Genomic DNA, 14,273 nt, shown 5'->3' with positions numbered 1-14,273 from the left:
AGCCATGTTGCCAGTCCATAGTTTTTAAAATGAAATAATAATTATAAAGATAGGGCAAACTTCAGAACAAATAGGAATACCATTCATGGCAGAGACTTCATCCCAAGAGTGATTTCCCCAGTCATTATCAGGAGTCTTCAGATCAGCCATGGCACGTATCTCCCTCCTTATTCGTGTTCAGGAGAACACCACTTAACATAGTAGACTCGGGAGCTTTGCCAGCAGTATGATGTAGATAGCCAAGGTCAGGGAAATAAGGAAGAAGGAGGAGGTTCCAGGACTGAGGCTAATCAGAAATCAGCCTAGTGTGACCAAAGTAGGAATTCTTTTAGAAAGAAATAAAGGAGACATTAGCAACTGCTTCTGCCCCTAATACTGGGCAGAATGTTCAATTTAGGAAAACCAATTCAATATTTCAACTAAGCCATAAGTTTTCATCAAATGCAATATAAATTTAAAATTGGACGTCAGAACTGTATACAGGAAAGTTGTCTGCTAGCTAGCTAATTGTTTATTTTTGGAAATAATCATGATTCAAATATGATAAGGGCTTGAATGGTTTCTTGATTAACATCTAAACATCTATCAAAACTACTTTTTAAAATTCCAGACATTTTTAATTTTAAGCAGCCCAATGTTGTGAATTAATTTAAGAATTTATTTTATTTTATTTTATTTTATTTTATTTTTTTTGTCCAAAGAAAAACATCCATTGAAAGGTCGGTGGTCATCCACATTAATAGTTCTCTTCGGTTACTACCAGTCCTTACTGGCATCACTTAACTAAGTCAACTGTCACCAGAACTACATTCCTATCATTTCAGTTACTGAGGCAGGGGAGTTGCATGTTTCTGGCCAGCCTGAGCAACAAAGCAAGACCCTAATTCAAAAAAACAAAAAAGTTAGAAACCATGAGTCTGATCTTAAGTAGCTTCTTAGACTTCTGTCTATCTGCTGTCCAGCTGGCATCAGCACCCACCTCAGTTTCTGTGGCCATTCCAGAGCCACGCCCCTTGCCATTGAGCTCTCTGGGCTCTCCCACATTAAGGTTGGGCTTCCTCAGCCTTTTTACTTCTGTAATGAAGATGTCATGAAAGGGAACAATGGAGTGGGAAGCCTTCTCGGTTACTTTCCTGGGCTCTCTGAAACAAATTTATTGGCCAGTTCTTTCACATCCTTTGCCTATGCCTCTCGGTGAGAGTTTCCAGTCTTCATACAAATGCAGTGGGCCTAGTGCTATTGAGCACTGGATATTTCTCCAGGTCTGATTGTTACATTTTCTAGTAAATGCAACACAGAACAGATGACACAAATAACCAGCTGTAGTCTTGGCTTCAGCATGAGCTCCACCCATTTTCTGCCATTTTTTTTTTTTTTGATCTATGATCATACATTGCCCCTATACATTCTTTTTTTCTTTTTTTTTTTTGGTTTTTCAAGACAGGGTTTCTCTGTATAGCCCAGGCTGTCCTGGAACTCACTCTGTAGACCAGGCTGGCCTCGAACTCAGAAATCCACCTGCCTCTACCTCCCAAGTGCTAGGATTAAAGGTGTGCGCCACCACTGCCCGGCACCCCTATACATTCTATACTGTGAAAGTCTCTAATAGTTAGCATAAATTTGATAAGTACAGCCTCTAAATATCATCAAGGTTTACAAACCTAGGACCCTAGATGTCATCAGATGAACTTTTGGCACCTTGAGTTCTTGTGATTAGTGCTTTTCCAATGCTTTTGGGGTATATTATAGTTCAATAGCCAGTAACCATGTAGAAAGCCAGGCCTGGTGGCACATGTTTGTAATTCCAGGGCTGAGAAGCAGAAACAAGAAGGCCCCTGAGGCTTAATGTCCAATAAGCCTAGCCTAACTGGGGAGGGAGCCTTGGGCTATGGAAGAGACCTGTCTCAGCAAACAAGATGAAGAGCTAGTGGTACTGGTGCCTGCCTTTCATCCTAGCACTCAGGAAGCAAAGGCAGGCACATCTCTGACTTTGAGAATATCCTGGTCTACAGGGCTAGTTCAAGGACAGCCAAGGCTGCACAAAGAAACCCTGTCTTGAACAAAAGAAACTACAACCAACCAAACAAGATGAGGGCTTCTAGGGAACTCAGTGCTGACCTCTGGTCACAAAATATACATGCACACATTTATGAAAAAAATGAATTAAACACTTGAATAATTAAGTTATACGACATTGGAATCAGTACTCCTGCTTTGAAAACAATTTTGTTGTTGTTTTCCAGACAGTATTTGTCTGTGTAGTCCTGCCTGGCCTGGAACTTGCTCCGTAGACAAGGCTGACTTTGAGCTCAAGAGAGCTACTTGCCTTTGCCTGCAGAGTACTGGGATTAAAGGCATGCACCACCACTGCCTGCCTGAAAACTATTTTCCCTGTTAATTTTGTTGTTATTAATTCATTTGTTTTTATAAGTGGAATATCACCATGTATCCTGTCCTGTCCTCACACTTACTGTGGAGATCCAGCTGGTCTAGCTCTTATAACAATGTTCCTGCCTCGGCTTCCTGTCACTGGCATCAAGGGCATGAGCCACCATGCCTGGGTTCTTACTCATGAAGACGTTGTCTTTTGGGTATGAAATGAGAGCTGTGCATGCAGGTCTGCCTACCTTTTCCTCTCTCTGGAATCAAATCATTTAGCTGTTACTTGTTTCTGGAAGCCTGTTGAGAAATGTGCATCCTCATAGGTGATCTCTGGTCCCCAGGAGTGACATTCTCACTTTCTTTTAACAGGCATCGCAGCCTCGTTCGCTGTCAAGCTTTTCAAAGCCTGGATGGCAGAGAAAGATGCCAATTCTGTTACCTCTTCATTGAGAAAAGCCAACTTAGACAAGAGGCTGCTCGTAAGTGATTTCGCATCAAGCTTGTACTCGTGACTGCTATTAGGATGTTGACATGTCAGTGACATACGAGGGTCTGTGCTGAACTGGAGTGGGTTCCTTTCATTTCTTATTATCATAGAGAAACAAATTCAGTTGTAGTCTTATACACACTCTATTATATTTTACATAAATGAACTAACCCCTAGGCCAATCATGTGGAACACTTCTGCAAATACATGAAGGCTTTTCTAGAGAGGATTATTTGGGTAGGGGGAGGCTGTGTAATGTAGACCATCCTGTGAGGTAGTGAATTCATGGAATAAAAATGGGGGAAAGGAAAGAACCAGCTGGATGTTGGCATGCCCTTTCTCTGCTTCCTAGTTGGCTCTGGGAACCAAGCCACTCCTACCAACACACTATTCCCCCAGCTGTGAGCCAAATTAAATCCTTCTCTTTCTTTCTCTCGTATATGTGGTCATAACCACTTATACAAAATAACAAGAGATATAAACACTCAAGTTTGTAAGTTTGCTGACATGATATTAACATTTTTATCAACAGTAAAGCTTTTTCCTGGTGGCTATTATGGTATTTCAGTGGTACAGGACTTGCCTAACACTCAGAGCCATCCTGGTTCCAGTCCCCAGCATAATAAAACAAACCAACACTTTCTAAGTTTTTTTTTTTTAACTATGTGTTTAAAAACCAATGTATTTTTTTAAATTATAATAATTTTTATATAATTATAATAATCTCAACAAATAAGATACTTGTGATATGTTGATTAGGAATTATATTAGTCTTTCTTCTTTTCTTTAAGGGGGGGGCATGCATTTCCTGATGCACATATAGAGCTTAGGACAACTTGTGGGAGTTTATTCTTCTACCATGTTGTTATAGGGATCAGACTCAGGTTGGTGGGCTTTGTGGCAAGCCTATTTACTCAGCGAGCCTTCCTGCCAGACCCACTATAGCAATTTTGGTGAGCCTGTGAACTGTCCTTGAGTTAGCTGGATCTTGTCTAGTCACAGATAGGTTCCACATGTCTTTTCATCTCAGTAACCAGATGAAGGATCTCCCATTTAGGACATTGTGTCTGCATGGCATAGGACAGAAACACGGGTCACAAACTAAAGCCCTCAGGCACATTAAGAACCTGATGTAGACATTGGCCCTGATGTAGACATGGCTCCATGGTTAAGAGTGCCTACTGTTCTTGCAAAGGGTCCAGCGCTTGTGTCAGGAAGAGGTAGATCCCAGTTAACTGTAACTCCATCTCCAGGGGCTCCAGTGCCCTCTTCTGGCCTTCAAGTGAATCTACAATCACACACATATATCTACACTCTGACACATGTGCATAAATACCATTTAAAATAAAATTAGGGGAAAAAGTCATTGACAAGTCTGGAAAATAGAGTAGGACATTTAGCTGCTTCTGCCTCTGTCTGCAACACTGAGGGCCGGCTTCTGTTGATCCACGTCAACGGAGAGGAAGTTGGTGATTGGGAACAAAGAGAATTTATCACAACTTGCCACAAAAGACTCCAAGTCTGGTTTCTTAAATAGCTATAGGTTGATCGATTAGGTCACTGGGTATAAAAGTGCATCTATCTTGAAAACATTTGGCATTTAGCTGTTCTTATTAGATCTGCATGCTGTGAGGAGGAGAAGCATAGACTCTGTTTCTCCCCAGTGCTTCCAGCATTAGTGGGGTGAGGACAGGGTGCTTGCGATGTACAAGTACAGGAGGTGCCTGAGATTTCCTGACTCAACCCATGAGACACTTGGCATCTGTTACATTCTCAAGGGAGTAATTTTTGTTTCATGAAGATATGCCACAAAGTTTTATGTAACTGTTCACAAAAATAGTGATGTTCACCATTACTCAGCACTGTTACAGACGAAGGAAAAATTTGTATAGCTCAAGAGGAGAACGTGTGGGAGGAAATATTTTTCCCTAGAAGAAGGAGAAGTGAAGTTGCTCTTATCTTTTATTTATTCATTGAGTATGTTTTTGGCATATTGGGTGCCAGAAATTTCTGGGAATGGGGACAATTGAAAGAAAGCAAACAGACCCTAGCTTTTATGAGGTAACATCCGACTTCAAGGGAGTGGACAACACAGATAGAGTGTACATATATTTTTAAAATGGTGAATTTGGGGTCATTGTGGTACATGTCTATAATCCTAACACTGGGGGCGGAGGCTAGAGGATTATCACGAGAATCTAGTCTTCTGGTACATGGCTAGATGGAAGCCTACCTTCATGAGACTACCTCAAAATCAAAAACAAAGGGAAAAGTCAAGGTGAAATGCTGTAGAGAGAAAATTACATAGACAAAAGCTAAAGGAAAACAGATCATGTCGAATAACAATACAGACTTTTAGTAGTAAGGAAGGCCTATGTAATGAGGGCATGCATCCTAAAACCACATCTGTTTCATGAATGAACTGTGAACAGTATGATTGACATGCACTTGAACATAACATCAGATCCCATTTTGCAGTCATGTCTTCCCGACAAAGAATGTTCTATGGTTGTACTGAGCTATGGAGCCAATGTTGACCTTGGTGCCAACAGCTCTGTCCTTAAATATTTCTAGGTATATAAGCCACTTCAGCTGTTAAATTTATTGATGCATTTCTACTTCAGGCCTGGCAATATGGATACATGGGTAGGAGTGCCTGCTACCAAGCCTGAGAATTGAGTTTGATTCCTCAGGACCCACATATGGAAAGACCAGATTTCCACAGGCTGTCCTTTTGAGGACCCACACAAGTGGGTCCTATGACCTACCTGCACATGTATAAACACACTAGTTAGATATAGAGAGATGACTAGATAGATAGATAGATAGATAGATAGATAGATAGATAGATAGATAGATAGCTTTTTGTTTTTAGAAACACTTGTTTATTTTAAACAGTCTAAAGGAAGTGCCAATACAGTTTGATTCTCTGGGAGGGCAGGAACCACTCCATAAAATGAAATAGCCCTTTCCCCTAAATTTAGAAGGTCTTGGGTGAAACTGTGAATAGTAACATGCTGATACTGTAAATATTAACAGTGAAGTTTCATTATGGTGGGAAGTGGTGTTTTGATGTGCGTGCACTTTTGATAGATTCTCCCACTGACTTCTGTTCTGACATGAAATGTATGAGTCAAGGGAAATTTGGGGGTGATGAAATGGGAAGGTTGAGGTTTAAGTCCTGGCCCAGAAGCCTCTGCTCTGCTCCTCTCTTCGATGGCAGCCCCATGACAGCTCTTTGCACTAAGGTGGAAATACGGAGCCTTTGGCAACATGCAGACCGATAGAGATAACCAATGCAAAGCACATGCCCGGGTTTTAGACTTGCCAGCAGTTGGGGGAGTGTGAGAGCTTTGAAAACTGTCTGAATTGCAGAGTTGGCTGCTGAATTCACACAGGATTAGACAATGAGTAAGTGTTACTGAGAAGGCGCCAGGCTCCGTAGGGGAAGATGAAGTGATGAAGATAATGAAAACAGCAATGGCGTTCTGCTCTTTTTTGTGGTTGTTTTAACAAAAAAAAACACCGTCAGGATTATGTAAGAACCCAAGCAGTTGACGAGGTAAGTTTAGATTGGATCTCACCCAGACCTTAATTGAGAGGAACCATCGTTAGTGGAGAATGGCAAAGTCCTCCATTGCTCTTTTACTGTATCCGAATGGCTGCAGCATTTACTTGGGATGAGAGTGGAGGTCCTTGGGGAGGAGTGAGGTTTTTTTTTTTCCTAGTGTTTCCAATCATGTCAGCTTTACAGAAAGAGCCTTGTTAACACGATTAAGGAAGCAGTGTGAACAGCTAACGGTTTCAGTTTTCTTCCTCTAAGTTTAAAAACAATTCAAATACTGTTCAGAGTTTTTATCGTATTCATGTAGTAAGGCAAATTTAGTCCTGTGCTATTATTGATTAAAGCAAAAGGAAAAGAGATGGATGGGTACAGTGAACAAAGCAAGCTTGTCTGTTGCTCAATCCTTTTCATAAAATCAATTTATTTTAAGAGGTACTCACCTCAGTCACTGTATAGGAATAATTCAGTCCTCCTCATCTGAATGTGAGATATCACAAATGACATTAATCTGAAAATCCCATCCTAATTTGAATAGCCTGTAGTTTACACACCTCCTTTTCTCCTTCAGGAACTCTTCCCAGTGAACAGACAAAGCGTGGATCATTTCGCTAAGTACTTCACTGATGCGGGGCTGAAGGAACTATCGGACTTTCTCCGAGTCCAGCAGTCACTGGGCACCAGGAAGGAACTGCAGAAGGAGCTGCAAGAGCGACTGTCTCAGGAATGCCCCATCAAGGAGGTAATGTAATGGACTACTACTACACAGCACACGCAGATAAAGTGTATGGGTGGGGCCAGTCAGAGAGCTAGGAGACCAGGGTGAACTCCAGTACAACATACATGGTTGATGGGGATGGGCGTGTCCAATGGTAGAACACTTGAAGACATATTTACAAGGCCATGGTTTATATCCCCAATGCTGCAAAACTATGCATGTTGATGTGTGTGTGTGTGTGTGTGTGTGTGTGTGTGTGTGTGTGTGTGTGTAGAATTAAGAATTACATAGGTCATATAGCATAAGCTTTTCCTCCCTCATGTGTATTACCATACACTATTTCCTGGTTCCTAGCATTGAAGTTGGCTCAAGGTATTAATTTTATTATAAAATCCTATTTTATTATATTTTGAGGTATTTTAGAAGATAATGTTATTTTGGCTCACGTTGCTTACTCTATAAGGCTGCTATGATTATTGGACTGTTTCACCAACATATAGACTATGGCTATCCACTGGTAAATACAGTGGTATTTCTCTTGTATTGTTGATTCTCTTCCTGGTGTTAAGCATTAACTAGTACTAGTTAACTAGTGTCAAGGCTGGGCATTTTGCATCACTGGGTATGAATGTGTTACTTATTTCTATTTTCGTGGTCATCGGAGTCAAACCCAGGACTGTGTACACACACAGCATAAGCTCCACCATTGAACTGTATTCCAGCACCTTTGGAGAAGAAAACACAAATCCACACAGGGGAAGATCAATTGGGCCAGCATCTTACTCGCCTCTTTACAATAGCTGTGTGAGGCTACAGATTTTGGAACTATAGTATAAGTATAGTTTGCTATGTGTTAGATAGCAATAACTGTTTCTACATCTGGAAAGGCATTCTTTAAGCTGGAAAAAAAAAACACCCTTTCTATATGATAAACTCAAGCTTTATCGGGGGAGTCCTTCTACTACTACTCCAAATTCCTGCTCTTCTATCTGCTGTACTCTAAGCCTTTCCTGGCTTCTAGAGCGAATGGGAGCTGGAGAAGTTCAGACTCCTAACTGTCCACCAGGTGGAGGTGTTAGAACAACAAATGCCTGTGCATCCATGGCCGTACAGATTTCAACCATTCTTCAAACTAGAGCTGTGTATAGCTTTCACAGCGCACAGGGTGTGGAGTGAACTACAGGGAAAACCGTAATGATGCTTTTAGATACAGGCCAGTCCCTGATCCTATTCGTTCAATGAATCCCAGGCAGGTCTGAGCCTCAAGTAGTCCGGCCGTTTCTCTCTAGAGCTACCCAACCCACTCTTCTGTTTCTAAAGTTCAGCTCAGGAGTAAAGAAAACAGTTATCTTCTCACAATAAGGGAGGGGTATGTTGCTAGTTACAGAATATACTGACTGGATTGACATGAATGGAAGAAAGAAAATTACAGGATTTGGGGTGTAGCTTGCTTGGTCTATATGAGCCTTCAGTTCAATCTGAACATCTCATAATCCAGGTATGGTGGCGAATCTCAGCAGCTAGGCGGTAAAGAGAGGAGCAGTAAGCTCAAGACCATCCTCATGTGTACAGCAAGGTTTCCTGTCTGGAAAGTGGGGAGGGGAAGGAGGAGGGTGCCTTTGTGTTCTGTCGTTTCTTTACCAACTGACTTTTCACTGAGATGGGGCATGGGAGTCATCAAGAGTAGGAGTGAAGGATACACTGGAGAGAGTGGATCTTGGCAAGCCCAAGATGCACCCATCAAGAAGTTTAATTTTAAGAAACAGAAAAACTCACAAACCTGTTGCTTACTTCAAGCCCACGGAAAGTGAATCTGACTCAAGTACGCTACTCTACTAAACCCAAAGGGTTCACCTGTGTAATGACTATCCAGGAAACAAAGCCATTCTCTTGTTTATGTCACCCTGCAGCGTTTGTCTAGAACTAAATATAGGTCTTCTACTCTTTATTTATCATTTGAGGATGCGTATTAGGGATGGAGCAGCTGAGTCCAGGATTCCCACCTTGCCCCAAACCTTTTATTGACCAGACCATCAAGAGGAATAGCCCCAGGCTTTATATTTGCTCTGCTGTTGCTTCCTGACTCTCTTTCCATGAAACGTAGGTGGTGCTTTACGTCAAAGAGGAAATGAAAAGGAACGATCTTCCAGAAACAGCCGTGATCGGGCTGCTGTGGACCTGCATCATGAACGCTGTGGAGTGGAATAAGAAGGAGGAACTGGTTGCAGAGCAAGCTCTTAAGCACCTAAAGGTAACGGGTCTTTGAAGGGAACCAGCTCTGTGCCTGGTCATCTGCACCTCCTGAGGTTATGGAGGATAGAGCTTAAACGTGCCTGAAACCCCAGCACTCAGAAGGCGGAAGCATGAAAATCAGTTCTAGGCCAATCTGGGCTCTCGGAGACCCTGTCACAAATCATGAAAAACAAAAGAACAAGTGAATATGGAGCCCATTTCCCCAGAACCAAATTAAGAATACACTGTCTACCTTGTTTTCCTTTTCACATCTGCCTCTGCCTAAAAAAGGTTGCAAATGTAAGAATGGGAAACATCTCCAAGTGGTTTCTCATTAAAAGACATCTGAAGTATAAGTCACCTGTAATGTCATACGTTAAAGAGACATGTGAGCTAATTTTTGCTGTGTTCCATAAAGGGGAAAAAAATCCGAAATCTTGGATTTAAGTAAGCTATGAATAGAGATTACAATTAGAGAAGTAAATTGACCATGTCAGCTGAGTATTTTGAGGTATAGGTCATGTCTTTGCACTAAGGAGAGTGGAAACCGTGGTAGATCTTGCATGTAGAGTTCAGTTAAGAAGTTGAGGTCAGAATGTGACCTAAGTCATCATAGAAGATGACTTTCAGTGTCTGTGAGGTCCATAGGAGGAAACACTGTTCCAGATGGGGACATCTTCACGAAAGGGAAGTAAGTAGTAGGTCTTAGAAAAAGCAATGGTTGTCTAGAACTCACAGAAAGCCAAAGATATCTGGGATGCAGGAACAACAGAAAGAGACCCTTCAGGTGGTTTGTAGAACTAGGCTGCACCATAGCCTGTGAGGATGTGATTTCACTTCTACAGTGCCCGGTATATGCCACGTGGGTTGTACAGTTGCCTGTAATACAGTATAGTCTTATTTAGTCTCCTTAGTGGGTACAGTGAATAAAGTCTACTAGAATTCACTTTAATTAGACAGAACATAATAACCATGAAAGGAACGTCCAAGGTACTGTTGAGACTCCAAGAGTGTTGGCTCCAGGTCACATCTTCTCCTTCTGCTCTGTTCTAGCAATACGCTCCCCTGCTGGCCGTGTTCAGTTCCCAAGGCCAGTCAGAGCTTGTCCTCCTGCAGAAGGTTCAGGAATACTGCTACGACAACATCCACTTCATGAAAGCCTTCCAGAAGATCGTGGTTCTCTTTTATAAAGGTATCGTCCGTGTTCCACCACTGTGCCTCTGTCTTGGTTGAAGCTCTGTGAGAACAGAGATGGGTAAGGCCGAGGTCACAAGCTCGTCCTCATGGAGGAACACCAAAGATGCTAACTGGGAAAGGTTCTGGAGGTTGGCCATGTCACAGAAAGAGAAGACACGCACTGCATCAGGAACCTTCCTCGTTAGGCACCTGAACACTTCTTACTGGTCAAAAGCTGCCAGAAGACGGGATGAACTAAATGGTTGTTTCTTGGCGATAATTATATAAGATAATTTCGTCTGCTTCTGAATTGAAACAATTAGCTCTAATAATAGTGATTATCAAAATGCTATATATACTGTGTTCAGACCCATTTAGGTGCCGTAAGGCTGACTTGAAAATTACCGCAATAATTAGCCTTTCACTTGACATTTTAGTTATTTGGCCCAGCCATTCTCCTGTTTTTCTAAGGCAAGGCTATTTTTACATATTCACATTTACTGTCTCTTCGTTGTATTCAGGTTTCGGTTGCCATGACAACTAGCACTAAAAAAATGAATGTTGAACGCTCTAGCTGATCTCAGTCTCCAGACCTACAGCATACAGAAATGATGCTTGGTTGCCTGAGGGCTAGATTACATAGTTTTATGAGGGAAAGGGAGCAACTGGGAGATGGGTATTGAACATTGCAAAAGGCCCATTAGAGATCTTACGTACATAAGTAGCAGTAGCATGATATCATATATAAAGTAAATGCTTACTTTCCCTTTGTGTTTTGAGAACTGCCTGCTGTGTTTTTCTTATTTTTTTACTAGTATCAATTGAGCATATGTATTTTGATCATATTCACACATGCCCTGATGCCCACCCCCCAACTCCTACGATCTCCTTTATTCCGCCCAGCCCCCCACCCCCCGCCTTTAATGCCTTTTTTTCTCATTAACCACCTGAGTTTAATTAAGGTAATACACAGCTACATCTCTCACACCTGCCCAGCAAAGTTGTCTGTTTGAATAATAACTTTAGACTTCGAGTTGCAAAAAATTTTACAGGATTGATTGATAGTTACTTTTTAAACGATTCGTGGTATTTCACTGCGAATTTTAATTAGCCATCCAGATTCTTATCATGAATACATCTTATTCACAAGTGTTTGGGTGTGATATTTGTGTTTGCAGAACAATAAGTTCTCTGGCTACTTTGATGGCACCGTAACACAAGCTAGAGTCACTTGGAAAAGGGAACCTCAATTGAGAAAAATTCCTCCCACCAGTCTGGCCTGTGGGCAAGCCTCTGGGGCATTTTCTTAATACAAAAGACTGATGTTGGAGGGCCCAGCTCAATTTGGATGGTGCCACCCCTAGGCTGGTGGTCCTCTATGCTCTAAGTATTCAGGCTGAGTAAGCCATAAGGAACAAGCCAGGAGGCAGCATATGACCTCCAGGTTCCTGTTCTGACTTCTTCGGGTGATAGACTACAAGTTATAAGCTGAAATAAGCCTCTTCTTCCCCAAGTGGCTTTTGATCGGTGTTTTATCATTGCAGTTGAAATCTTAACTAAGACAGTGAGTCATTTCGTAATAATTATTTTAGTAAAAGAATATAGTAACCATGCCAGGGAGGTGGGTTAAAGGAGTTTGCTACCAAAGGTGACAACCGAAGTTAGATCCCTGGCACCTACATGGTGGAAGAAGAGAACCGACTCTCTCAAGTTGACCTGTTTTCTTCACATGTGGCTCACTGTAGCATACATACAATAAACAAACCAAATATAATTTGGTTTAAAATTTTAAAATGTAGCAACTGGTAAATCTCATTTGAGGGTATTCATCATTAGTTCTGTTTGGATGTGGACCAAAGATACTAGTCTTAAAATTGAGGCTTACCAAACGAGCGTCTCATTAAAACTAAACCTGGGGGCTAGAGAGGTAGCTCAGCAGTTAAAAAGCACTAAGTGGCTGCTCTTCCAGAAGACCCAGATTCAATTCCTGCACCCATATAGTTACTAGCAACTGTCCATAACTCCAGCTCCCTGGGAGAACCAACACCTTTTCCTGGCTTCTGCATCAGGTACTGCGTGCATATGATGTTGAGACATGAATGCAGACAAAACACAAATCTCCGTAAATAAAAATAAAAAGAATTTAAAGAAGAAAATCCTGGGGGCTGGAGAGATGGCTCAGTGGTTAGGGGAACAAGTTAGCTCTTGCAGAGGACCTGGGTTCAGTATCCAACACCCACATGGTGGCTCACCAGCCTGTAATAATAGCCCCATGAGATGGGGGACGTACGTTCTACACATGAGGTTTGTGGTGAGCAGGCAGAGCTCAGATTTAGAACCAATAGCACGGAAGTGCCGACGCCCTTCAGAGTTCTCTCTGTAACTACCAATGCCAGCATCCTTTCCCAGGATGCTCCTCCTAGCAACGGACGACAAGAACTAAAACTCACTGACAACTGGTCTCCAGTCTTAAAGGAATGATGGCCTGAAATTATCAAATCACCCAGAATATAAAAGATAGTAATCCTTTCACTAACTGGACAGTCAGCTCATAAAGTAACCTGAAGCCAGTCATGTCTATACTATAGCAAGAAGGGTACCTACATCACATTTATTTTGCAGGTTTGAATGGAAATCAGATTGGTTTTCTTTTTTCTTTCTTTCTTTTTTTTTTTTTTTAGTAGAGACCTAAATATATATTATTCAGATGTTAAAATAGTGATCTCTTTTTAATTTTCCATATTTATACATACAGTATTTTTTAATAAAATAATCCTTGTTTTCTCTTGAACAAGAAATCCCTGAAGAATGATTGTTCCTACCACCATTAAGAGTGTTGCTAGGTTACCATATTTGTTCTTTTTTTTTACTCCTAACCAGTTTTTCGCTTTGCTATTATTTTACCCAGCGGGCAGTTGTACAGCAGGAGAGGATATGTGCTTCGTCTGTTTCTGTAAGGACTCAGATGTTCTTGTATTGTGCCTGGAAAGGCTGGATGAAAAGCTCTCTTTTTCTAACTCTGGAGAACTTGCAGTCTAAGGAGTTAGAGAGATGGAGCAGCAGTTTTAAGAGCGCACACTGCTGAGGCCCTGAGTTCAGTTCCCTGAACCACATATGGGAGCTCACATTGCCTACCCAGTAACCTGACTTCCAGGGTTCCCATACCTCTGGCCTCCGAAGACCGTTTTTGTTTTTTTATTTTATTTTATTTTATTTTATTTTATTTTATTTTATTTTATTTTATTTTATTTTATTTTATTTATTTTTGAGGGGTAGGGATCTCTCCCAGCATCCCTAGAGTCCTGGAACTCTGTAGACCAGACTAGTTCTGCACTCAGAGATCCCCCTGATTCTGCCTCCCAAATGAAAGGTGCTCATACTCACCACTATGCCTGGCTGTAGTTTATTTACAGAAAACTCATGGGTTAAACTCCATGCCTTATACAAATATTTCTAAAATGGTGTTTCTTATTCTAAGGCTTTTGTCTGTTTGGTTTGGTTTGGTTTGGTTTGGTTTGGTTTGGTTTGGTTTGGTTTGGTTTTAAGAAAAAAACAGTGAACCAGGCAGTGGTGGTGCATACCTCTAGCCTGAGCACTTGGGAGACAGGCAGGCAGATCTCTCTGAGATCAGGGCCAGCCTGGGCTACAAGGCAAGTTCCAGGATAGCCAGGGCTACACAAAGAAACCCTGGGAAAGAAAGAAAGAAAGAGAGAGGG

General features: G+C 41.6%; 1 protein-coding gene across 1 annotated transcript in view; it reads left to right on the top strand.

The window, feature by feature from the left end:
* Bzw2 (basic leucine zipper and W2 domains 2) overlaps nucleotides 1-14,273 on the top strand; it is a 57,919-nt gene that overhangs the window by 39,315 nt on the left and 4,331 nt on the right. The window contains exons 7-10 of the mRNA XM_028768886.1: nucleotides 2,752-2,861; nucleotides 7,003-7,173; nucleotides 9,254-9,400; nucleotides 10,435-10,573. Coding sequence (XP_028624719.1) covers nucleotides 2,752-2,861; nucleotides 7,003-7,173; nucleotides 9,254-9,400; nucleotides 10,435-10,573 — 567 coding nt within the window. The remainder of the gene's footprint in view (nucleotides 1-2,751; nucleotides 2,862-7,002; nucleotides 7,174-9,253; nucleotides 9,401-10,434; nucleotides 10,574-14,273) is intronic.

The sequence above is a fragment of the Grammomys surdaster genome, unplaced genomic scaffold (assembly GCF_004785775.1).
Source record: "Grammomys surdaster isolate TR1022 unplaced genomic scaffold, NIH_TR_1.0 188, whole genome shotgun sequence".
NCBI lineage: Eukaryota > Metazoa > Chordata > Mammalia > Rodentia > Muridae > Grammomys > Grammomys surdaster.
Note: the sequence above shows the minus strand (reverse complement) of the source record. Positions and strands in the feature narration are given on the sequence as shown.